At 33.8% G+C, this 25,104-nt stretch overlaps 3 protein-coding genes and 1 long non-coding RNA gene across 4 annotated transcripts; 3 read left to right on the plus strand and 1 right to left on the minus strand.

The window, feature by feature from the left end:
• The first annotated feature begins 643 nt into the window (after positions 1-643).
• On the plus strand, positions 644-2,818 carry LOC108819689 (AT-hook motif nuclear-localized protein 3). The gene is made up of 5 exons (XM_018592742.2): positions 644-1,441; positions 1,575-1,669; positions 1,762-1,893; positions 2,004-2,165; positions 2,235-2,818. The coding sequence occupies exons 1-5, from the start codon at positions 1,018-1,020 to the stop codon at positions 2,628-2,630; spliced, it is 1,209 nt and encodes a 402-aa protein (XP_018448244.2). The 5' UTR covers positions 644-1,017; the 3' UTR covers positions 2,631-2,818.
• Positions 2,819-3,259: 441 nt separating this feature from the next.
• On the minus strand, positions 3,260-6,176 carry LOC108838019 (peptidyl-prolyl cis-trans isomerase FKBP53). Its single transcript, XM_057003201.1, has 11 exons — positions 6,052-6,176; positions 5,909-5,982; positions 5,577-5,827; positions 5,328-5,482; positions 4,858-5,113; positions 4,651-4,752; positions 4,308-4,530; positions 3,909-3,996; positions 3,768-3,809; positions 3,630-3,678; positions 3,260-3,536 (listed from the first exon to the last, which is right to left on the minus strand). Exons 1-11 carry the CDS (start codon positions 6,062-6,064, stop codon positions 3,455-3,457), a joined length of 1,335 nt encoding a protein of 444 aa, XP_056859181.1. The 5' UTR covers positions 6,065-6,176; the 3' UTR covers positions 3,260-3,454.
• Positions 6,177-10,992: 4,816 nt separating this feature from the next.
• LOC108843379 (protein trichome birefringence-like 18) lies at positions 10,993-14,109 on the plus strand. The gene is made up of 4 exons (XM_018616570.2): positions 10,993-11,151; positions 11,364-12,101; positions 12,625-12,899; positions 13,043-14,109. Exons 2-4 carry the CDS (start codon positions 11,579-11,581, stop codon positions 13,853-13,855), a joined length of 1,611 nt encoding a protein of 536 aa, XP_018472072.2. The 5' UTR covers positions 10,993-11,151; positions 11,364-11,578; the 3' UTR covers positions 13,856-14,109.
• A 3,194-nt stretch (positions 14,110-17,303) lies between these two features.
• On the plus strand, positions 17,304-19,645 carry LOC108840251 (uncharacterized). The gene is made up of 3 exons (XR_001947845.2): positions 17,304-17,954; positions 18,236-18,640; positions 19,050-19,645. It is a non-coding gene; the product is annotated as an uncharacterized LOC108840251 (long non-coding RNA).
• The last annotated feature ends 5,459 nt before the right edge of the window (positions 19,646-25,104 follow it).

The following is a 25,104-nucleotide window of genomic DNA, read 5'->3' on the forward strand; positions in this document are numbered from 1 at the left end:
TTTTAGTCAACGAGATTTATACTAAAAAGAGTTATGTCCTTATCCTAATTCCTAATGTTTATTGTAGGCCAAAAAGCATTATAGCATGGCTCAAACGTTACGTTTTCTCCTTTGCTTTACAGCCTTTTTTTCCTTCCTTATTTTAATATCCCAAATGAATTTCTTTTTAATACAAACTAGCTATTCTATTAAAACAAAGTATAAGCTATATCCAATAACGTATTTTATTCGTTGACAAAAATATGTATTTTATTCATTAAAAAATTATATTATTAAATTAATTAATATTAAACATAATTATGATATATAAAATTAAATCAAATATAAAAAAAAAATTTAGAAAAAATTAAAAACGAAGAATATATCCGCATTTTCGAAAAATGGATCAAAATCTAGTTAGTTTACAAAAGAAAGATAAAAACCAAATGAGTTGTTTGGTCCGTAACCAAATTAGAAAATTTAATTTCAGTATCAAATTACTTAATTAAATAATTAATTATTCAAATTAAGTCGTGATTCATTTATATATTATTCTATTTATATTATCAAAATCTACAGTTTCATTTCCTTTATTCTTATCTCTTTTCTTTTTTTATTGATTCTAATTTTTTTAAGTTGTTTATATTTTCTCTTTGGAAAACCAAAGCCCTAATTTCACATTTCTTCCCAAACTTAAACCACCCCCATTGAAAATATTTTTTTTTAGATCTTTCATCTTTGCTTACAATTATCGATGTTTGAGATTGAATCTTCTGAAAATCAATGATTGATTTCTTCAATATTAGCTCTGTTTCTTTTGTCTCTTTAACTGATCTCTTTCCCCTTAAAAACTTGATCTTTCGTGTTTTAGCTCTCATTCTCTGAATCTTGAGCTTGTTAGTTAGTAAAACCAAAAGCTTCAACCTTTCGTGATCACAAAGATTCGGAAGGATTTGGTCTCTACTCATTTTGTCGGAATCACTCATCTTTGATTGGTCTCTACTCATTTTGTCGGAATCACTCAATCTTTATGTCCAGATGGAGGAGAGAGAAGGAACCAACAACAACACCACCACCAGCTTGAACCAATCTGCTGCCTCTGACGCAGTGTACCCGATGGACCCACCACGACCCGATAACCCGAACCCGTTTTCGGCCCCACCCATCACTTCTTCTTCTTCTGTAGAGAATACGGCTGCCCCTCAGTTCAGCTTAACAATGCCGACGACGGAGACGGCTTCCTCCGAGCAGCAGCAGCAGCAGCAGAAGAAGAAGAAGAGAGGGAGGCCGAGAAAGTATAATCCTGACGGGACTCTCGCTGTGACTCTTTCCCCGATGCCAATCTCCTCCTCCGTTCCGTTGACTTCGGGGTTGCCTCCTAGGAAGCGAGGTAGAGGGCGTGGCAAGTCCAGTAGTCAATGGCTTAACAAGTCTGACATGTTTCAATTCGACACAAGTCCTGGTATTTATTAAAACTCTTTGGAACCTTTTGATGTTGTGTCTGATCAATGTAGCAGTTTTGGTTTTTGACTTTTAAGTAAGTCTATGTGTTTGTTGTGTGTGTCAGCTTTGGTTTCTGACATGTCTGGATTCAGTTGAAACTAGTTTTGCAGGTGTAGGAGGAGGAAATGGTGCAGATTTTGTCGGCGCTAACTTTACACCTCATATGCTCACAGTTAACGCCGGAGAAGTATGACTTTTTATCATTTTATGATGATATATGATCACTGGGGATATCTTATTCTTATCTAACATCTCTTGACACATGGATTTGTTGTGCAGGATGTGATGATGAAGATAATGACATTTTCTCAACAAGGATCTCGTGCTATCTGCATTCTTTCAGCAAACGGTCTCATCTCTAATGTTACGCTGCGTCAAACTACTACATCCGGGGGTACTCTAACTTACGAGGTCTAGATACTCTCTTCTTCTGTCTTGTCATATATAAAGAACTCACCTTTGTATTTATTTGGTTTTGATTCAAATGTTTTTTTTTTTTTTAAATTTTGATCATCAATCAGGGTCGTTTTGAGATTCTCTCTTTGACGGGTTTGTTTATGCAAAACGACTCTGGAGGAACTCGAAGTAGAGCTGGTGGTATGAGTGTTTGTCTTGCAGGACCAGACGGTCGTGTCTTTGGTGGAGGACTCGCTGGTCTCTTTCTTGCTGCTGCTCCTGTTCAGGTTGGTTCAAAAAAAATTCAATATCTTTGTGCCTTGAGAGAATCTTTGACATCGACTTATATTACACAGGTAATGGTAGCGACATTTGTAGCGGCTCAGGAGCAGTCACACCTGCAGCTAGCAAAAGAAAGACGGCAAAGATTCGGAGCTCAACCACCTTCTATCTCCTTTAACATCACCGCAGAAGAAAGAAAGGCGAGATTCGAGAGGCTTAACAACTCTGTTACTACTGTACCTGCACCAACTCCTTCGTATCCGCATGATAGCACAGCGAACGCGGTTCACAGTTACTACACGAACTCTGTTAACCACGTCAAGGATCCTTTCTCTTCCATCCAAGGAGGAGGAGGAGGAGGTGGAGAAGGGGAGGGCGAGGAGGATGAAGGAGATGATGATGATGAGTTAGAAGGTGAAGATGAAGAATTTGGAGGTGATAGCCAATCTGACAACGAGATTCCTAGCTGATGATTTATTTGCTGTGTTTATTTTTATGGGGTTTCAGGTTTTGGTTGATATGGTTTTAACACAGAGTGGTTAGAAGCTGCTATCATTAGGTTTCTCTCCTCTTGTGATTGTTGTAGTATCCATGTTAGAAAACAAACTTACTCTTGCAAAACTCTCTCATTCAAGAAAAACTTTTTTTCTTTTCCAAATTTAAATGTTTCAAATATATATATGGCTTTTATCTTTAAATAGTTACTATGTTCTTCTGTATATTATTTGTATACAAGTAATATTTCTTTCAGAAAACCATAATTTCAGTTCTACTGAAACACTATTAATCACCACCAAAACTGAAAGCTAAACTAAACATTTTTTTTTCCGTAAAATCTAAACTAACTAAACATTTTAGCACAAGGAGCTGGTTTTCGTAATTCATAACGAAAAGGAATTACGATCCTTAATCATTCAGTATGCCACCTAAATATCAAAATTGTTTGCTTGAACCTGCATAGGGGCTTAGGATGGTCTTTTTCTTAATACTCAGGTAGTATCCAAAAGTATGGTTAAATGGCTTTAATGCCATGTCTAGAGGAAATCAGTTTGGTATATAGTTACAATAATTATTCATAGGATTTTAATTTTTCAAGCAATAGGAAAAGGAATAACTAGTTAACATAAAAATATGAGTAACTCATACATGACAACTTAAAAAACAAAAGCATTCTCAAAAGGTACAAGAGGTTAAGGATCGATCATTGACACAGGTACAAATCACACCTTACATTCCTTGCAACCAACGAAACTGATAACTCCTAATCATAGATTCTATAAACTCGGAGCGGTTTTTACTTAACATCAATCAGTTCCACTTCAAACGACAGCCATGCGTTAGGAGGAATCTGGCCACCGGCACCGCGAGCACCGTACCTGTGGAATCACATCCCATCAAAAGTTTACAAACCAAAAACTTCACCAACAATCAAGAAAAGAAACTGAGCAAGGAACAGCATGATGATTTACCCCATTGATGGAGGAATTGTAAGCTTTCTTTTATCACCAACACGCATTCCTGTGGAATTTTAACAAAAATTGACATCAAAACAACATGATGCACATTTTGAACAAAGTGATTAGAGCCACTAAGACAATTTAGTTTACCATTGACTCCAGCATCCCATCCCTTAATGACTTCTCCACGACCTGCACGTTACAAAAAGCGAACAAGTATCACGTTCCATACACAAGAGTGTTTGTAATTCTCAACTAATTTCTTTTGCATCTAGTTAAAAAAATACCAACCTAGCTTGAACTTGAAAGGTGCTTTTCCGATGTTGGAATCGAAGATCTTCCCATTCTTCTGAAGCTTGCCGATGTAACGGACAATAACCTGCACTCAGAAAAAAATAGAATGAGCTCTAAATAGCTCTATAAAGGGCTAACACATACGTTTGATGATGCATTCTAAATAATTGTTCCCAAAACCAAGCCGAAAAAGACCATTTGCTAGAGTTCACCACTACTTAAGGGTCTGGGTGCGCTTAGGTCTTATAAGACATTGGTTGGTTCACTTCCCATCTGATGTTGTTTCTTTCAACACCCACATTTTATTACACTAACACTACCATCTTGTTTAATAGCCTTACGTGTAATGCATGCAGTAACCATATGATATCATATATGCAAACTATATCAGTATACCTGCTTTCCAGGAGTAGCTTGCTTGCCGTTGGGTTTGCCCAATTTCAACTCTTCAACAACAAGCCCGCTTGGGTATGTTTGTTCTTGAGGAGCCTTAGATTTCACTTGATTGCGCTCTACTGAAGCTGGCCTTGGTTTCTCCACTGTAGCTTCTTCATTTGAGTTCTTCTGCTTCTTATTTTTCTTGTCAGAAGATTTATCTGGGGTCTTAGAGCTTCCAATCCTTCAATTTCATTTTTAAAAAAGGCCCAGGGAATTGTTAGATGAGAAAAGGTCTGGAAGAATCTTTGTACAAAGCCTTCTTAAAAAAGGAGTCCTTAAATCAAGAGATAAGAGTTCTCACATGGCACTCTTTACAGTTCCATTTTGATCTTTCTGGTTTGAAGAAGTTTGGGTGGTTTCCTTCTTCTCCTTCTGATTGTTCTTCTTTTTATTCTTGTTTGCACTGAAACAAAAAAAAATATAGAAACAATTTCATATTTCTCAACATATGATATGTTTACTATGTCCTCAGCGTCAGTTAAAAAAAAAAGGTCAAAGAGAAACATACCTTTCTTGTACACCATCTTGCTCAGAAGCCTTGGCCTTCCGCTTCTTGTTGCTACCTTCACCAGACTTATTCTCTTTGGGAATAGGAAGACCATCTTCATCTTCGCTCTCAAGAACTGGAACATCTGGTGCACTCTCTTTGACAACAATCTGTTTATCTGCGTTCTCGTCTTTGGTAGCTTGACTCTTCTTCTTTAATCGTTTAGTCTTTTTATCTTCGGCAGGCTTCTCTTCATCTTCTATCTCCTCAATCACAACTAGCAAAAAAAAAAAACCATTCACATTGTTTTAACATTACAAAGGAAATATAACAAAACCAAGCAGCACTTATATATATTATAACCACAAATGCACCAAGGAGCCACACTTGCACATAAATTCACGTTTCAAACATTCTTATAAAGCAACCACACTTGCACTAAAATGCTATTGTAAATGGATTAAGCTCTGTGGTGTTAAAACAAAAAGTACCTCCGCTGTTTGGGACGGTGGCTTGGCGATACATTTCGAGATTGCGATCAAGAAAGTCCTCAAACTGATCCATCTGATCCTCATCCATCTCATCTTCACTATCATCATAGTCAGAAGACTCTTCTGACCCCATTTCAGCAACATCCATACCATCTCTAATAATGTCGCAATGAAAAACTTCTTAAGATTATTAAAAAACAAAAAAAAAAAAAACAAGAAAGCATCAGCTAGTAACAAGTAAAAGGATACGAATCATCTTCGTCCAGCTCATACTCCTCCTCCTCCCCCTCGTCGTAATCCTCCATGAATCCAGAAAGGTGGATGCTTCTGTCACCAGTCACCGAGAACTCAACGGTCTCGTCTTCATCCTCAAACTCGAGATTCAGAGGGCAGCACTCGGTTTTGTTGGGTAACAGTGAACACAAGTAGATGGGTGTGTTTCCTTCTACGGAACACTGGATCACACTCTTCTCTTTGCCCGAACCCGAGCCTAGAGTTGCCTGAACGGTAGCAAAAGCAAGACAACACAACATCAACACTCAGCAGCTCCCAAAAATAGTCTCAAACGAGCTATTACATACCTGAGTGAGGTGAAGCTTCCCTTGTTCGTTTCTGGGATTGTAAACTTGAGGTTTCCCAGGTTTCACTTCGAGTCCTGCAGAAGTAACACAAATCAGAACCAAGAATCAGAGAAACCGAGAGACTAGGGCGCAGAGAAACTTACCCCAGAACCCCATTTTTGGCTGGACGGCGATAGACTTGCTTGGAATTGAAAAGAAGGTTTAAAACCCTAGTACTTGGGGTTTTGCAGACGTTTTATAAGATGAGCGGTTCTCGAGTTTTTTTTCGGTTTCCAGAAATTTCCAATTTGAGCCGAACCGAACCGTTCTTCTTGTTAATTTGGGCTTTAGTGACTTTTAGCGAGGCCTTAAATGTGCACTCAGTCCGGTTTAATACTACAGAATGGTTTTATTTGAATACAACGGCAACAACAAAGATGCCTTAATTACATAAATAACTATTTTAAAAAGATTTTACCAACTCCATTGGTAAGAAACTCAAAAAATATCTTTTAAAAAATAATGTATCATTTTAATATAATTTATTTATATATCTAAATTTAAATTTTAGAAGAAAGTAACCATTTACCATTATAATTACTTTTAAATTAGTCAAAAATACTATATTGTTTATATTTGTAATTTGTGTAATTTATATAATTACTTTTAAATTAGTCAAAAATATTATATTGTTTATATTTGTAATTTGTGTAATTTACACATTTAGAGTGATGTGACGATTAGAGGTGTCAATTATTTTTGTTGGAAATTTTCAATTGTTTGACTTTTGGGTTTTGACTGATCTTTAGATCTCTTAGAAGTGTTACAATTAAACTTCATCATCACCATCACCATTACCACTAGATTGTTTTTATTTTAAAACTTCTTAATATTTTATGTTTGTGGTATAATATCATGATAGTTTAATCATGGGTCAACTAAAAAGCATGTCAGCGTTGCAATCCGTTTAGAACCCTTGATTTTTTAATCATTAAAAACATCTTTAATGTATGTTATTATATCTTCGTCTAAAATAGAGATCTATATATTATAAAGACGAATTTATTTTAATAAATAATTATATAATAAATTTTCTCTATTTTAGAATTTTTTTTTAGAAAAATCTTATTTTTGTTTCTATATTTAGAGATAAAATAATAATTTTCAATATTTTTTTCCTATGAAGAACTCTATTATATGTGGAAGCACCGTGGTCTAGTGGTCAAGGTTTAAAGGCTTCTACACCTAAGTCTGGGGTTCGAATCCCATGCGACGTAATTTCTACATCAAGAGGTCTGGGTTTCAATTTCCGGAGAATGCGAATTATGCAGAATATTGGAGACAAGTCTTACAAGGGATCTTCAGCATGACGCAAGAAATACCGTCAGGAATGGATCTCATAGGGCGACTCAGGGTAATGCAGTCATACATGAATTCTCATAAGTCAGGTAGAGCGGTCAACTGTAATATCGTTTATGTAATGTTTCTCGTTGTTTCTAATAGCATAATAAACCCGACAAAAAAAAGAACTCTATTATATTAAAGTATATACTTTGGAACAAATCTAATCTCTAATAGAATTTCTCTATTTTAAAACAAAATATAAAAGTAAAAATAGAGATAGATTGAAATTGGTCTAGCATACAAGTTTTGGCAAAAGCTTTGAAACATTTATTTTCAAATTCCTAAAATTTTGAAAAAATTATATAGAGATAAATCCATAAATTTGTAAAAAAAAACTTATGCCACATTTCAGTGTGCGTATTATATCTATAGACATGTTTACCCACTTGTGACTGTAGACGCAGACAACGTAGACGATTTGGTTTTTTGTTAATCAATGGTTGCCTCCAAACCTTTAAGCGCGTAAACATACTCAAAATCTTAATTACAAGTTGTACATTCGTCGGAGAATCGACATCGTTGGACAAAATACCATATGTTGTTTGTGTTTTTGTTTAACTTATCTTATGGTAAGGTCAAAGATGTACATGTCGGTGGTCGAAGCAGTGCCGTGCCTAGCCTCCAAAAAGCCTAAAGTAAATAAAAGAAAAAAAAAAGTTCAAAAAAAAAAAAAAAAAAAAGAAAAAAATTAATTACACAATTTTAGATATAACCAAAATGTTAAATAAAACAGAAATTCAAGTTATAGTTGAATAATAGTTTATAAATGATTAGAGATTGCTGATATTTTTGTGTTAATCTTATGGAAATAAAATTATAAATTTGGAAAATAACACCAAAAACACATTTTCTATTAGTATACCAATGAAACTTATAAGAAATGGGGGCCCCAAATTTTTTACAATATCATGGGCCAGGGGCAAATGCCTTAATTTCTATACTGTGTGCACGGCTCTGGGTCAAAGGAAAGGAAGCGTAAACAAATGAATAAAGTGCTGTTCGTTTGGTTGACGCAGGGCGGCAGCGGCTGCGACAGCGGCTATTTTTTCACAGAGTTTGTTCGTTTGATTGACGCAGATACCTGCGGCTGCGGCTGCGTCTAGACGCTGCTTCAATGCGTTAATAAAATCTGGACGCCGATAAAATCAGCGGCTGAAACTTAAATTCTGCGTCTATCTACATAATTTACCATTTTGTCCTTAAAACATTTAAGTATTTACATAAAAACCTTAACCTAATTGACGCAAGACGCATCTCTCTCTCTCATCCCTGACGCAACCTCGAGCTCTCTCATCTCCATCTCAGGCAGACCTCGAGCTCTCCCATCTCCATCTCACGCAGCCACGAGCTCTCCCATCTCCACGGCTTGAGCTCTCTCATTTCCATCTCCGACGAAGACCTCGAGCTCTCTCATCTTCAACTCCGACAAAGACCTTGAGCTCTCTCATCTCTATCTCACGCAGCCACGAGCTCTCTCATCTCCAGGCCTCGAGCTCTCGCTTCTCCATCTCACGCAGCCACGAGCTCTCTCAACTCCAAGACTCGAGTTCTCTCTTCCCCTCCGATTTGGGTTTCAAGCATCATTGAGGTAATTGTCTCTGTTTTTGTGTTTCATATGAGTTTCTGAGAATGGATTTTGGATTCAACATAAGAGAATTTGTTCTGATGGGAATGGTGCTTTATTTCATAACTAAGACAAGAAGAAGCTGATAGTGATGGTCTCTGTTCTAAAACATTTAGGATATAGAACGTGTTAATGAAATAGAGTTTCCACATTCTGATTATTTTAATCTCTGATGATTGTTTGATGCTCCCTAGTGAGTCTCTGTGTGATGTATCTTTGGTTCCATTGTGAAAGAGACCAAGCTTGCGAGACTTTTAGCAAAATGAGTTGGGATTTTTGAAAGTCATTAGCATCTTATAGTGAAACCATATCATGTTCTCAAAGTGCCTGCCTTCATTTATCATTTGATTCACTTGAATATGTAGTCTGAGACTTGATTTGTGTTTGCTACAGAGTGGTCATGCATTGTGCTGTTAAAGGCAATCTACTTTCATTCTCATGCTCTTTACTGTATTGAGATTCATGTGACTGGTTTCATACGACATTCATGTCACCTCCTTGTCATCATCATCGTATCTGTTTTTGTTTCCACCTCCTTTGCTTTTCTAAGCTTGAGATTATCATGGGTTTTGCTTTAAACCGATTTTAAACGTGCTTTGGGCATGACTCAGGTTGTGGAAAGTTCAGATTTTGTATCCAAGCTTGTGAAGTTTACTGAACAAAGCAAAACCATGAAGGAGATGTTTGGTCTGGCCTTCACGCATCCTTCCTTGTTGACATCTCAGAAAGCGCATGGTTCAAGTGTTTTTTTGCAGGTTATTGCTGGTGTTACTGGCAAGAAACATAGCTAAATACATGCAATGATTTTCCCCTGTTTTCCTTACATTCAGATTCTCTCTGTCTTTAACTCATTCCATTCTCAAATGAAATATGCTAAGTCCTCATGTTGTTTTTTACATAAAGGCTTGTGTGTAAAGTACACTGTTCAATCTTTTTATCACATGTATTCGGTTCTCAATGACCAAACGAAAAGCTTTAAACTTTTGTTGCCACATGAAAGTGCACATACATACATCACAAAGATATTAATTTACATTATGATGAAATTGCTAGTTTTACAAACACTCTTAATAGCTCTTTTACATCAATTTGATCCTCAATAGGTAGACCAAAAGATGATCAGTATTTGCTTGTTAATTGTAATGCACTTGAACATATATGCTTATGATAAATATTTTGATATATTATATTGTTTTAATTTAGCTTATGATTTATGAAAAAAAAATGTTGTTATATTTATAGACTATATGTATTATTTAGCTTTTTATTTGTGATAAATTTGTAAATTTGACTAAAAATTTATGATAAAAATGAGTTGTTAAATTTGTAAATTTGACTAAAAATTTATTACCAATAAATTATAATATTTGGATAGATGTAAATATATTTAAACTATATTTTATTTATTTAAAATATAATTTTACAAATTTAAACTACATGTTTCTTATATCTGTAACATATATTTGCCTTATTTGTTTGAGGTGCTAATTTCGAAAATTAAATGTATGATTTAGTTTTATGACAAAAATATTGTTATATTTGTATATTTGACCAAAAAAATATTACCAAGTAAACATAATATTTTTGTGGATGTAAATATATTTAAAATACATTTTATTTATTTAAAAGACAATGTTACAAATTTTTAAAAATAAAATATGAATAAAATGATAATAGCCGCAGCGTCTGTCAAACGAACGGTATTTAATTCTGCTTCCTGCGTCGGCGTCAGCGTCGGCGTCAACTTCCTGCGTCTTCGAAATGAACAACAATCTGCGTCGGCGTCGGCGTCAGCGTCGGCGTCAGCGTCTATGAAATGAACATCAGATAAACGAGTTTGACGCAGCCGCTGACGCCGACGCCGATGCTGACGCCAACGCTGAAACCTGCGGCAACCAAACGAACAGGGCTTAAATAGATATCACGATCAATTGCGAAGTCTATGCGTGCGGCGTTGACCTTCGTTCCCGAAAAGGGTAGTTTCGTAACTTAAATCATCGCGTGGCCAACTACGCGCCGTCTCGATTGATCGCAGACGGCATTCATAGCACGGGCAGAAGAAAACAAATGATTAAAATTCGTTTTAATTAAAACTAAAATAACTAAATCTGTTAAATCGATTTTCACAATTTTTGTCTGTTGTTTATTAAGCTTCTCTTGTGATTCTCCCTGAGCTTAAGACGACGACACGACAAGCATCATATGATTCCTCATCACTGGCAAATTTCCTCCTAAGGTAAATAGATTCTCTTTGTTACTTTTTTTTGGTTCGTTATTTTTGCATGTTGGATCTGTCTCGTGAAAAAATTATACATCTGATGCTGAATTAGTATATGCTATACGCTGAATCTGAGTTGGATTCACATGATCTTGTTGGTTGTGCGTTTAGATTGTTAATTTACTCTTTTTTTTTTGAGATCGTGCCTGCTCATAGCGTTTTTCTTCCAGATTCAGATCTTGGAGGAGCATCTTAACCGTGATTTCGATTTAATCGAGCAAACAAAGTCGCTAATAGTTGAGTGGAAGATTGCAATCAAAATCATTATTTTGCTTGGAACTGCAATGTTGATAGTGACTTATCATCATCATCATCACCACCTATAAGCTCTATTCTTCTTCTTCATTGGCGTTTTAGTGTTTTTTTATTTATTTGAGGAAAAGGCATGGCTTTGGGATCTCCTAAGGTTTCTATATTTGGTGCTGCTTTTCCTCGGAAGGTGTCCACCATTGCAATCGCTATCGGAGGATTAACATCCTTCTTTGTTTTCGGATTGTTGCTCCGTCTTTCTTACCCTATCGGTTCATCATCAGTGAGTGGTGTGTTTTATGGGAACGCGGCTCCTGAACAAGTTGAACAAGTCCCTTTGTCTCTCACCAACCATACCGTGAAGGGGCTTTACACGGGTAGTGACGTTAGTGTTTCGGAGCAGAATCTGACTTCTTCTGACTCTAGCTCTGGCTCAGCGGATGCTGTTGTTAGCGAAAACATACCACCACCACCGCCGGGTTTTGGTAGTGATGAGAGGCCTTTAGTGGATGGGAAAGAGGAGGATACAGCTGAGAAGAAGACTGATGTTGTTGGATCAGGTGAAGTTGAAACCAAGGATGGAGACACTCCAAGTGTAGTAGTATCATCTTCTTCTTCTCCACATGATGATGACTCTAAAACTGCTTCAGCAGAACCAGGTAATGGGTCTTTTTTAAAGATGCCACGTAGCTTTTTGTCTTCTTGTTTGGAAATTTGATTTGTTGTAGCGTAGTTTTGTATAATCAAGAGTAAACTATTACGGGAATGTTGTACATTGAGTTGTGCGCTTCTATGACAAAATCACTTAGTTTTCGGATAAGTTTTGAAGAAGAGGTCTACTGCATCTAACCTTACGATTGAATGTAGAAGATTAGAGTTGTTATGAGTTGGTGAGAGAGAGAGAGCAGTTAGTGAGGTCTGGACTTGTAAACAATGTATTGGCATATATAGTTTTGGGAGGTGGATTTACTAAGCTTTGTTTGGTCATTTGCTTGAGAGTTGAGAGTTCTCTCTGGTTTGGTTAATTGGTATGAGAAAAGTATTTTCGTAGCTGTCTGTTGCATTTCTATCAAGTTTACTCGATAGTTAAACTTTAGTTACTTGCTTCTCTGGATGCTCCATGTTTGCTAATCCTGTTATTAGTTTGTTGCTCACTTACTCCAATCTTTGATTGCTTTGTAGAGTGTGATTTGTATCAAGGTAGCTGGTTTTATGATCCGGAGGGACCTGTGTACACGAACAACTCTTGCCCCGTCCTGACGCAGATGCAGAACTGCCAGGGCAATGGACGACCTGACAAGGGATACGAGAACTGGAGATGGAAACCTTCTCAGTGTGACCTTCCTCGGTTTGATGCCAGGAAATTTCTAGAGCTAATGAGAGGCAAGACATTAGCCTTCATAGGTGATTCGGTTGCTCGTAACCAGATGGAGTCCATGATGTGCCTTCTTTGGCAGGCAAGTTATTCTTCTTCAAAATGTTATGCCGAGTCTCAAAAGATTCAGTTAATCGTGAAAACCTGTATACAGGATTTTTATATGTCGCTTTAATCTTAAAGAAATTGTATGTATTATAGTAACGTAGATTGCTTTCTTTTCAGGTTGAAACACCGGTCAACCGTGGGAGCCGGAAGATGCAGAGATGGTTATTTAAGTCATCATCAGTAATGATTGCTCGTATATGGTCATCCTGGCTCGTACATCAGTTCAACGAAAAATTCGATTATGCTCCTGAAGGTGTCACCAAACTAAAGCTGGACCTTCCTGATGAGCGCATTATAGAAGCTCTTCCCAAATTCGACGTGGTTGTCCTGTCTTCAGGGCACTGGTTTGCAAAGCAATCTGTCTACGTACTCAATGACGAGATCGTCGGAGGCCAATTATGGTGGCCGGACAAATCAAAACCCATGAAAGTAAATAACGTGGAAGCATTCGGAATATCAGTTGAAACAATTCTAAAGTCCCTGGCTACACACCCTAACTACACCGGTTTAACCATAGTGAGAACATGGTCGCCTGATCACTACGAGGGTGGGGCTTGGAACACAGGAGGTTCATGCACCGGGAAAGAAGAACCCATCCTTCCAGGGAAGCTAGTGAAAAACGGGTTCACGGAGATAATGCACGAGAAGCAAGCAACGGGGTTTAACAGAGCTTTGGAGGGAGTGGCGGAAAGCTCGAAACTTAAGTTAAAGCTGATGGATATTACAGAGGCTTTCGGATATCGACATGATGGTCATCCTGGTCCGTACAGGAGTCCTGACCCAAAGAAGATCACTAAAAGGGGACCGGATGGACGACCTCCACCTCAAGACTGCTTGCACTGGTGCATGCCGGGACCGGTTGATACATGGAACGAAATGGTGTTGGAGCTCATAAGGAGAAACGTGGAAGGCAGTAAAAGGAATAGCTGATGAGTTAACATATACTATTAATATGATTCTTGATCGATGATAAAACCAAAGATAAACTCTCACTTGTAGAGTTTTTGTCAACCACGGTCAGGTAGAATTAGGATTGTTTTGATCGTATTTCTTCCACGTTCGCTTGTGTCTTTGAGATTTAAAGCTATTTTCCTCTATTTGATTTTACTTTTGGCTATTTCCGAGCTATTATGAGTTGAGAGGTGGTACATTAATATGGAATAAAAATTAATTTTAAACAAGTATGTGACTTGTGTTACAAAAAAAATTATGTACTTAAAAATGAAATGTATGAAGAGATTTAGAGGTTGATGTGCAAACACAAGACATTGAGTAGCTGTGGATGTTTTTTTGTACTATTCAAAAGGTACTGATGAAAAATCGTTTCGGGTTATGTGTGTTAACTAACCAGACATGTACAATACTTTTTCAGCCCGGAGCATCCTCCTCTAACTGAACCGGCTCTAAAGGCCATTGACTGGGCCGTTGATGAGAAGAAGAAATCTGGTTTGCATAAACAACACCATCTTAATATTTCTCAATCCGTTGTGTTTGTTTCCCATTCCGTTATAAACTGTTTGGTTACAGGTGTGGATGTGGAACTAACCACGGCCTACTTGCTCTTGGTGACTTGGTCTCAAAAGGATTCAGCAGACTGCCAGATTTTGGAGAAACTTGGGTCCAACGAAGATAAAGCCAAAGAAGTTGCAAAATCTGTAAAGTTCGGTTTGGTGCAGATCAATGAAGATGTAGATTCGAGCTTCAAGAAACAAAGTCAATAGTGATGAGGTTATTTCAAATCAGCGAAGCTTATGTAACTGTAAATGGTAGCAAAGGCAACTCCTGGTTCAAGACAAACCAACACTTTCACAAAAAGAGATTTAACTTGAGGAAATCCCAATAATAATGCTTCGACTTATCAGTTTACAAACCATATGGGCCTAAAACCTCTCTGATTGAGTAGGTCTCATATTAAACCGAGTCACGTTGAGGAGCCATCTTTGTAATTATGGGCCGTATACTGAGCACTGAGCCATCTTCAATCTTTGCTCACCACTGTAGTTTTGTTCCAATTTTTTTTTGTCTGCCTAGTTAATTTTGTTCCAGGCTTTTTTTATATAAAAAGTGGTTTCACTTGCCAAACAAAAATTGAATTCAAATGGCAGAGTGCCTAATAGACATTCTTTTTACCTCTAGACCAACCATTCGTTGGTAAAATTGTTCCAATTTATTCGACCTTTATACATATTTTAACGTAATTTGGTTGTTACATAACTTAAGCCAGCTTGACTCATCAGTATTAGATGTTTGACATATGTTTTATACATGAATCACTTTAGAATTTGATTAGTAAAATTTTTACATGCATGTACTGATTAATTTTTTATAGTATTGTTTTCCTCACATATTTTCACACATTTTCACACTGATTAACCAATAGCATTTAGGATAAAATTATTTATAAAATCAATGTAGTTTAAAAATAATATTAAAGAATAAGTATAACCTAAATTAGAATCATAATACGACAATTTTGTGTAACAAAAACAAGTGTCCTAGTGATACTTTTATGACTGAGGAGTATATTTTAAATATGTGTCAAGAATATTTTCGAACTAAATGTAAAATGTTATATATACAAAAAAAATCATTTCCGTTTCAGATGATTGTTTATGTTTTACCTGTATTTTTCGAATGTGTTAAAAAAAGAAAAAAAAAACTTTATAGCATTCTGCAAATTGTTTTTGAAATTTTGCATTAGTATCATTCAACATAATTATTATTTACTAATCTAAAATAGCACGAAATTTTATTATTTTTTCAAATGTTTTTTCAATAATAATAAAAATTTTTGAGCCAAAAACTTTCAAATGGGAACTTGTCAAAATACATATACCACTATACCCAAGTGACAACTCAAAATAATTACAAAAGAAAAATGTTTGAAATAAAATGAGCTAGATCATTTTTTTAGCATCGCCAGAACAGAGAGAAGCAGTATTTAATTCTTATCAAATAGGACATATACGTTTTATGTAAAATAATTCTATAAAATCAAAGAAATTCTATTACAAAAATAAAGTGATATTCAGATAATTTTGAGAATATGGTCCAGCATCTAGCCTTGGCCCTAAGAGATGCAGCAGATATTATATTAAAATGTATACCACCTCATGACCCGCACTTTGAAAAAAACAGAAATATTTTTTGTTTAAATTTTTCTGAAAATTTTAATTTTTATATTTAGATTTTTTAATTATATTTATGTTTAATATTAATAGAAGAGATATAATAATCTATTAAATAAATAAAATATATAATTGGACCATACATTTATCAGTTAGACATGATTGTGTTTTAATAGAATAGATGATATTGTACTATATACTCAAAAGCAAATGAAACTGATAGATGTATAAAATGGAATGTGGAAATGAACTTATCTTTTTTTTTCTGAACACCAAACTTAGATTAAAAAGAAACGGTTTAGTACAACATAGCAGATGAGCCGTTACAGAGTGCCGATTTTGCTAGTGAATCATCAACACAGTTTTGGACTCTTGGAATAAAAGAAAAGCAGATGAAATTAAAGCTAAGGGATAGAAAGCTCGGCATCCATTAGAACCCCCGAAGAGCTCCATTGGAGGTTTTCGAACTGATTGCTCCAACGAGCATTTGAGAATCAGATCGCATCCAGACTTTGAAAGAAGAATACCAATTTTAATTATTCCTCAATTTTACAGGTTATTTACACTAGAATGTCATTCAAATTATAAATAAGCTTAATGTTGTCTTTTTGATTAATAAATACTTTTTAAATTCTAATTTAACCAACAAAAACAGCAATAATGAAAATAAATCGGTAATATTATGTCATTAATTAACTATAACCTCCAGCTTTCTTTTGATAGTAACCCATTTAAAAGTATATATGTTCTTCTTCACTTATAGCTGATGCACCTGTTAACTATTTTAAATATTTACTTTTGACTATTTGTATTTATTTGGTGTTTTCAGTATACTTTAACTATTTTAAATATTTATTTTTGACTATTTGTATTTATTTTGTGGTATTTAAACGAATCTAAAAGTGTCATATATATTATGGATGTTTATATATATATATATATATATATATATTAAATCTTAAGTTAACTAATATATAAAGTATCTGAAATAGATTTATATATTTATATATAAGTATATAAATCTATTTCAGATACATTCGGATACCCGAAATATTTCGCTTCAGATCATATTAGATTTCAGTTTTTTAAATACTAAAAGTTTGTATTATTTGGATATTAAATAAATTTACTAAAATTTTATATTATTTGGATATTAAATAAATTTTGATTTAGATTTGATACTTTTTTTCGGATTATGATCAGTTTGATTTTTCGGATTCTGGTTTTCTGTGCAATCCTATAATCTTAAATAGTGACTTACATGAAAAACAAATTACAGCATATTCTTGAAAAAAATTATATAATCACAGGGGCGCTTGGATCAAAGTCTACATTAATCAAAGAGAGAAGAAGTAAGGGATTGAGCAGAAAGACGTCACTGCTTACCCTAAACAAGCCTCTCTCTCCATCCTTGTCCACTACGTCTACCAACAACGTAACCTTTTTCTTAACTTTATACTAATTTTATACCAAACACACTTTCTTTTTTTTTTTTTTTTTTGAGCAACACCAAACACACTTTCTTTGTTCCGGCTCTAACTAATTGATTTTTTTCCAACTTTACAACAAATCACTGACTGAGATTCAGACAATCACCGAGCACAAAATCAGACAAGATCAGATCCTGCTGACTCATCATCATCATAAAAATTATTCATCAATATCATCACCACTGCAATAAGAAACTAAAAGTACAAATTAAATAATTAAACGTAGAGACAAACCACGTGTTTAAGATGAATGATATTCCGGAAAAGAGAAGAAAGCGTACGTAAAGAGCTCAGAGTTAGTAGTGAAGAAAACATGGAGAAGATAATTCACAAAGAAGTCGAAAAAAGAGACAAGAAATGGCTTCTTTTTACACGTCTCTTCGCTCTCTTCTCCCTCTCGAGTTCATCCAGGTCTCTCTTTCAAAAACCCTAAGTAGATAATCTTTCTTTTGCTTCTTCACTTCTACAGATCTACAAGTTAGAATCTGACAAGTAGATAATCTGTAGATCTACAAGTAGATAATCTGTTTTTATTTTGTCAAAAAAAAAAAAGTTAGAATCTGTTATCGCATGCTTTATCTCGTCTTAGTTTGCGCTGTTGTTTTGTCTAAGGATTCACTAGAATTGTGACACTCCAAATGTCCTAAAGATAAAGCTAAAATTAGTCTCTTGTTTTCTTTTGGAACATCCAGGACATAGTTCCAAGAGAGATGACCTTATGTTATTGTCTGGACAAGCTTTGGAAGTAGAAATGCACAAGGTAGGAATGAATATCGAATTATGTCCTGATTCGTCCGGTTTTTTTTATTGGAAGAAGTTCAGGACCGAATTCCATAATCTGTTTGGGCCATTGGATAAGAGTCGGTTGTTAAATCTTCCCCCGAAGCTGTTGAGACTCGACTTGGTATCTCAACCGTTAGTGCATAGTGCCTTTTCAGTAGAGGTAGCAACTCCGGATCGGCGTAGAGGTCGTCTTTAGCGTTCTACAAACGCCGTTGTAAAGCGTGCTGCGAGTTCTCTGTGAACATGGTCTTTATGTTCTTGGCTGCATCTCCTCCAATGTGAATGATATACTCATTCACACTTTACAGGCTGAGGTACACTTTCTTGTGATTGCTAAATTTATAGCAATCCAAAAATCCACCAAGTAAATGTGAAACGGTTCCCATGTGTATATATATTAACATTCGTTTCCAGACTACTCAGACCATCAACATTTTTGGGTTTTTTAAAATGGCTATCTCAATAATAATATATTGATATTCTAAAATAATTTAATTATATAATTAAATATAATGGTAAAAATTGAATTCTATCAATAAAAAGATGACAAATGACTTAGAAGTCTCTCAGTTTATGCGTGAATCTTGTCAGCGTACATACCAAATGCATTTGTAGAATAGAAATCTTATAGCGACTTAATATCCTCTTTGACAGGATTAATCTGATTAAAGTGATGAATATGTTTAAGTTAATATATAAAGTTGATTTGCTTTAATTTTGCAGGTCAGATATCTGGATTTAATTGACCTCGCAGACCTCAAAGATACACTTATGATGCTTAGAGCATCTTCATGCCCACTCCATAATTTACTCCGTTTATAGAGTAAATAGAGTGAGAAATGGAGTAGTGCATAAAAAATAAATGCATTACTCTATAAATGGAGTAATGCCTTTATTTTTTGTTCATTACTTCATTTTCCACTCCATTTACTCTATAAATGGAATAAATTATGGAGTGGGGATGGAGATGCTCTTATCCTAATGTACTAATTGTTGAAAAAAGATTTATTGGGATCAGCATATTTCAGTATTTTAATCTAGGATTTTTCGAGAAAGAGTCTGAGACGGATCAGAATGTACTTCAAAATTTAAGATATTAGTTAACAAAAAATCTAAGTTATTACAAGCCTTTTCAAGACTAAATCATAAAGACATCCCGGCATAGTATTTCTGTTTTGGGGGGTAAATATCTGAGATCAATTAAAAATTTAAGAGGACATATTTTTAAAAAATTGTCATGTTTTTATAGACCCAATCTCTATTATTAAAATAGAAATACATTTAGAAAATATCCCTAAATTTTGTAGTTATTTACATTCCTATGCTACTGAAAATTAAATTAAATTTCATATTTTAATGTTTTTTTCAGTTTAATTAATGTGTTGTCCTAATATAAATTAAATTATCTATTTTAATGTTTGTCTTTTTCAGTTGTATACTAATATAAAAATCGTGGACTAATATATATATATATATACAAAGAAAAAATTTAAAATGAAAGAAAATATTTATACAGTCACAGATAAAACTTTAGAAATAAACAATAACAGCGCTAAATTATTTTATAACAAATTTATTTTAATAGAAATTATAGCTTCCAATATGTTTATATATTTTATGTATTTATAAATTTATTTTATTTGGGATGCTAAGATTTTGAAATTGGAAACAATTATGATCCACTTATATATTATTTTAATTAAAAATTTTAAATTTTATATCAAAATATTTTATTAAACTTTTATTTTTAATTTTTATTATAATTGTAAAAACTAATTCTAAATCTGGATTTATGTGTAAATATTATAAATTCATCATTAATATAAATTAAAAATTGAAAACAGAAAATAAATATCCGTCCGATCGAGCGGATCAATGTCTAGTTTGCTTTATATAAGAACCTTTTATATAAGAACTCGTTCCGTTTAACATAAACTCAATTTTATACCCCGCTTTATGCAAGACATGTTAAATGAAACGGGTTATTTAACTTATTCCACGTTGAAACTCCTAAACATATACTCAATTTTATAAATCACTTTTTCGCCATTAACTTCAGATATACTCCCTCTGTTTTTTAAAGATACATATTCTAGACTTTTCACATATATTAAGAAATCACATTTAAAATGCATTGATTTTTGTGAATAACAATTTTCCATAATTTTTAACCAATAAAAATCCAATAAACACAATTAATTTTCTTGAAGTTAACAGATTTTCATTAAATAATACATTGAAAAGGTAAAAAATGTATCTTTTTAAAACAATTTTTTTTCCTAGAACATGGATCTTTAAAAAACAGAGGGAGTATTGCCCAACATAACATATACAAGACAGATCATTCCCTATCCATTAGTTTACCATTGTTGTGGACCATTTTATTGGCCATTCGCTTCAATTATATGGTCCAATTAATACAGATAGATCATCCTCTATGGCTCTATCATTATACAATCTTATTGTTGACACGTGAAGGTATCTGCAAACTGAGACTGTAGTTGATAATACACCTCATTTTCTCTCCCACCCTTATCTCTTGTAATTAAAGTTCAAAACCACTTCCTCTCAACGTGTGGACTGTGGAGCCTCCATTCCATATGAATATATAGTTCCTTGTTTATAAGTTTTTTTTTCTGAACTGCACATCTTTAAGTAGCATAAAATATGGTATATGAAGAAAACATGTTTCTAAACTATTTTTCTCATGAAGTTCAGTGTGAGCCATGACTCCCAGATTTGCTAGACCAGTTGAGCTAGTGGCTGGTCCTTATGTTTTGTTGCCGCTAGTCACGAGCACTATATATCATTCAATTTATCAAATACATTTGGGTGATAATTGTAAGTGCAAGATGACGAGCACTATCATTCAATTTATCAAGTACGACGAATAATTTTATATTATTTTATCATAGCAGTTAACGGAAATTTTAGAAGCTTATAAATTCACTGTGAAGCTTAATCAAACATTTGTAAAACTTATGAAGCTTTATAAGTTGGTTATAAAATTAATAAATTAATGTATAAATATTTATAATTTTGTTTTAAAAGCTTATAAATCAGTTTTAACCAATGCATAAATGTAATAAAGCATTTAAAACATTTAATGATTTTAAGTGATAAAACCTTTCAACTATTTTTGAATCAGAAAAAAATCTTTCTATTGTTTTTTTTAACATTATAAACCTCTAACTTGTAAACAGTTAACGTCATTTTTATCCACTCTATTTTAGACAGAGGATAATATAAATTAACGAAATCAAAATTTAAAGTGTATTTCTTAAAATTTTTAGTTAAGGATTTTTCTTACTATTCATCTTTAGTTGAGAGAGGTTTAGTTACTAAAAACCCTAAAAGAAAATATGCAGTTAAACCTAAACGTTTCTGTGTGTATGTCGAATGAGATTCACTAAACAAAAAGAAGCTACACTTACTTAAGTGGAGAAAAAAAACAAGCGAGTGAACATAAAAGTAACAAAACTGTAAAATATGCCGCTAAGTTGAAAAACATCTATCTATAATTTCGATTTTTCTTCTAGACTTTGGTAAACAATTTCAGCTAAATGAATAATCAGCTATATTTGTTTAGTTTTGACAGGCCTAACCTTGGGGTCCGGGGCGAATTAGATAAAGCAGGGTTTATTATTAAATTTTGCAACACATGGCGCCCAAGTCATTGTGATTCTGGGTGTTTCTACTTGTATTTTGAAAAGTCCTTGTATAGGGTTACTTGACGACTGACTAAAAAGTATAATCTAACAGTTTTTTTTTTTTTGCTAAATATAATCTAACAGTTTCCATTTGTATTGTTGTTAGGTCAGTATTCAGATGGAACAAGTTGATTAAAAAACATGATCGTGATTCAAAATTAGGGTAACTACATCTAATAAAAGTCAATTAATATTTTTAAAGTTTTTTTCCTGAAGTTCACTAGCGTTGCTACATTCCTTAACCGACAAAGACAAGGCCAGAAATGATTACTTAACATATTTAAGAAACTTATACATTTTGTCAACACCATAGGAATAATGTTTTTTTTTTTTTGGACAAAAGGAATAATGTTTTTATGTTCCAAATTTTAGATTTCAGAGATACAGTAATGAGTTTGTTTGGATTAGTTCTTAAATTTTAATAGATTTCATATCACCCCTAAAATAAAAAATTTGCAATGTCTTTAGTATTTATCAGTGTACGAAGATTAAATTCTTTGTTTGTCAACATTCTATTAGAGATTGACTACTAAAAACACAACATTATATTAAAGATCAATGTAAAGTTGTATTTTACAGAAGTATTAAGGTACTTGTACTTAACATTCGAACACCATATTTTAATTCGTTTGACAAACATAAAAAAAAAGTAAAATTATAAATAATTTTGTGGTTACTGTAGTTGTTGCGGCTCTTGTCTGCAACCGTCCGATTAAAAAAGTGCGAAGAGATGTCTTTTGTTTATTTTAGTCTTATGCTCCTCCTCCACTTCTGTGGTATCAGGAACTTTGCATAATCTAGTTTTCTTGACAACCATCGATTTGACGTGAGCCATTTGGTCGTACATAAAAACGTGCGTCAAATTTTTAATTTTATAGGACATGAACTGGTGGATGCATCAGATACTAAAAACATGTTTATAGGCAGATACTTTAATTGTATTTTGTGTGGGCCTTAACGAGAGAAAGAGAAATAAGAGAAAGAGAATGAGACAACCCCTCATCTCTCCACTTTTCTTCTAACCAATGCCTTCATAACACGTACACTAAGATACATGATTTTTTTATCTTAATTAAGCAACAATTTCTTCCTTTCTTTTAATTTTTAATGTTATTTAATGTTAAGATATGGACTAAAATATATATCTATAAACATGCTCTAACACTACCAATCGACCAGCTTTTGGTATATCTCTATTAATTTTAAAATGGTATTTTCTATAATCTCAAGATTAATAAAATTAGATTAATTAATAATCCCCCAGTTTGTAATCAACATTTGAATTTCCAATTTCGGATAAGTTAATAAAAATAAATATTTTCGTTAAAAAAGAAAAGACTAGAGCAAGTGAGACGCTCCTTAGAAAATAGATGGATGATCGATCCACTTAATTATGATAACAAGACAACATTCCAAAAAGGCTCTAGTGTAATGACTATAAAATGTGAAAGGCCTAGCATGCCTAGGCCGCCATGGGCTAGGTTGAGCAGGCCGCTGTACAAGCTAGCGACAAGTAGTTCAAAACACTTCGACGATGGATGTATCCTGCTTAGTTGACAAAAACAGAAACAAGGTATGGTTTCGGCTAAAGTTTCTCGCTTTCTAACAATGCGCTTCGAGTGCTCGGGCACCAGAAAGCAAAGATGAGAAACGCTATGATCAATCTTCCTAGTAGTTCTCATTTTTTTACTTCTATTATTGTAAAACACAATAAATGTAATAAGATTGGTCAAACATCCCAAAAAACGTAAAAAGCTCCAAAATCCAAATAAATATATGAATACAGTGGACCCATATATTAAAAGGTCACAGGGGTGCTTTGTCCTTGGAAGGATAACCTTTACTAAAGGCTTCTTTTTAAAATAGAGAAGCAAAAAAGAATGGAACTATGGAGTATGGAAGGATATCACCGTTTATTTTATCCAACGCATATAATATTGTATAGTATCTTCTTAAGAACAACTAATATACATTATATATCTGATACGCAATGGATATGGGCTTTCAATAATACTAATAAGTATTGTGAATAAGAAGAGTAGTTGCAGGGTGAGCAGGTGCACATCAAAAGCAGAGAGCCCACATGCGACCATGACCAGATCAGTGGATGAGATTTGATCATCTATCTTTCATGCATTCGAATCTTAGTCTTAGTACACGGTTGGTTGAGCTTCCACGTCCACAGATGTCAAATAGATGCATCCTCCAGTTCAAAAGTTGTAAAAATCATAAAGGCAAACGTGGCTAGGGAAACATTTTTCATTTCTTTTGTAATAATAGTTTGTGTTTTAGTCACCCTTTCTATATGTTTTCTGGTCGGTTTGACATTTATATCTCTTCCTCTCTTTTTAACCCTGATATATATTTTTTTTGGCTCTTTTAACCCTGATATTTGATGGTAAAAAGAATTTGCGTAGCATATATTTTTTTTCCCTCAAGAGTATGATGACCTGGCCAAAACTAATATAAAAACTATACAAAACAATAATTTGACATTTGGTAATATGAATTTATAAAAAAACTTTTTATTCCGTTTAATATTTTTTAATTAGTTTTTAGTAAAATAAAATACAAATTAGTTGGTTCATTTAATTTATTTCCTTATAGCTGTCTTTTACAATTTCAATACAGTAGTTTATACGGTAAGTATTAGTTTTAAGAAAATAATTTATCTATAAAAATAAGGTTGTTTTGTTTTTAAAAAAATTACTTTGTAGCAATACATATATAGCATAATGGTTTGTACTGCTATTGTATGACAATCCAAATTCACTTTTGTATATTACATAGTGTTTGACAAAAAAAAAGTCAGTTCCTTTCAGAATGAATGAGTGTTTAAACACCATTGATACCTAATTTTTTTAAAGAGGTAAAACTCTTTACCAATAATACCAATATAAGATGTTTTTACGAAGAGCCAAGGATTCAAGGCCTAGCTAGGCTCATCCCCAAAAAGAAGTTATAGCTAAAAACCAAATTTCGTAGAAAAACTTGTGTTAAAAAGCAATTCTGGAAGCTGCATTATTTGGTCTTCCTAATTAGTATTTATATATTAAAAAGAATGGTCC

The sequence above is a fragment of the Raphanus sativus genome, chromosome 2 (genome assembly GCF_000801105.2).
Source record: "Raphanus sativus cultivar WK10039 chromosome 2, ASM80110v3, whole genome shotgun sequence".
Taxonomy (NCBI): Eukaryota; Viridiplantae; Streptophyta; class Magnoliopsida; order Brassicales; family Brassicaceae; genus Raphanus; species Raphanus sativus.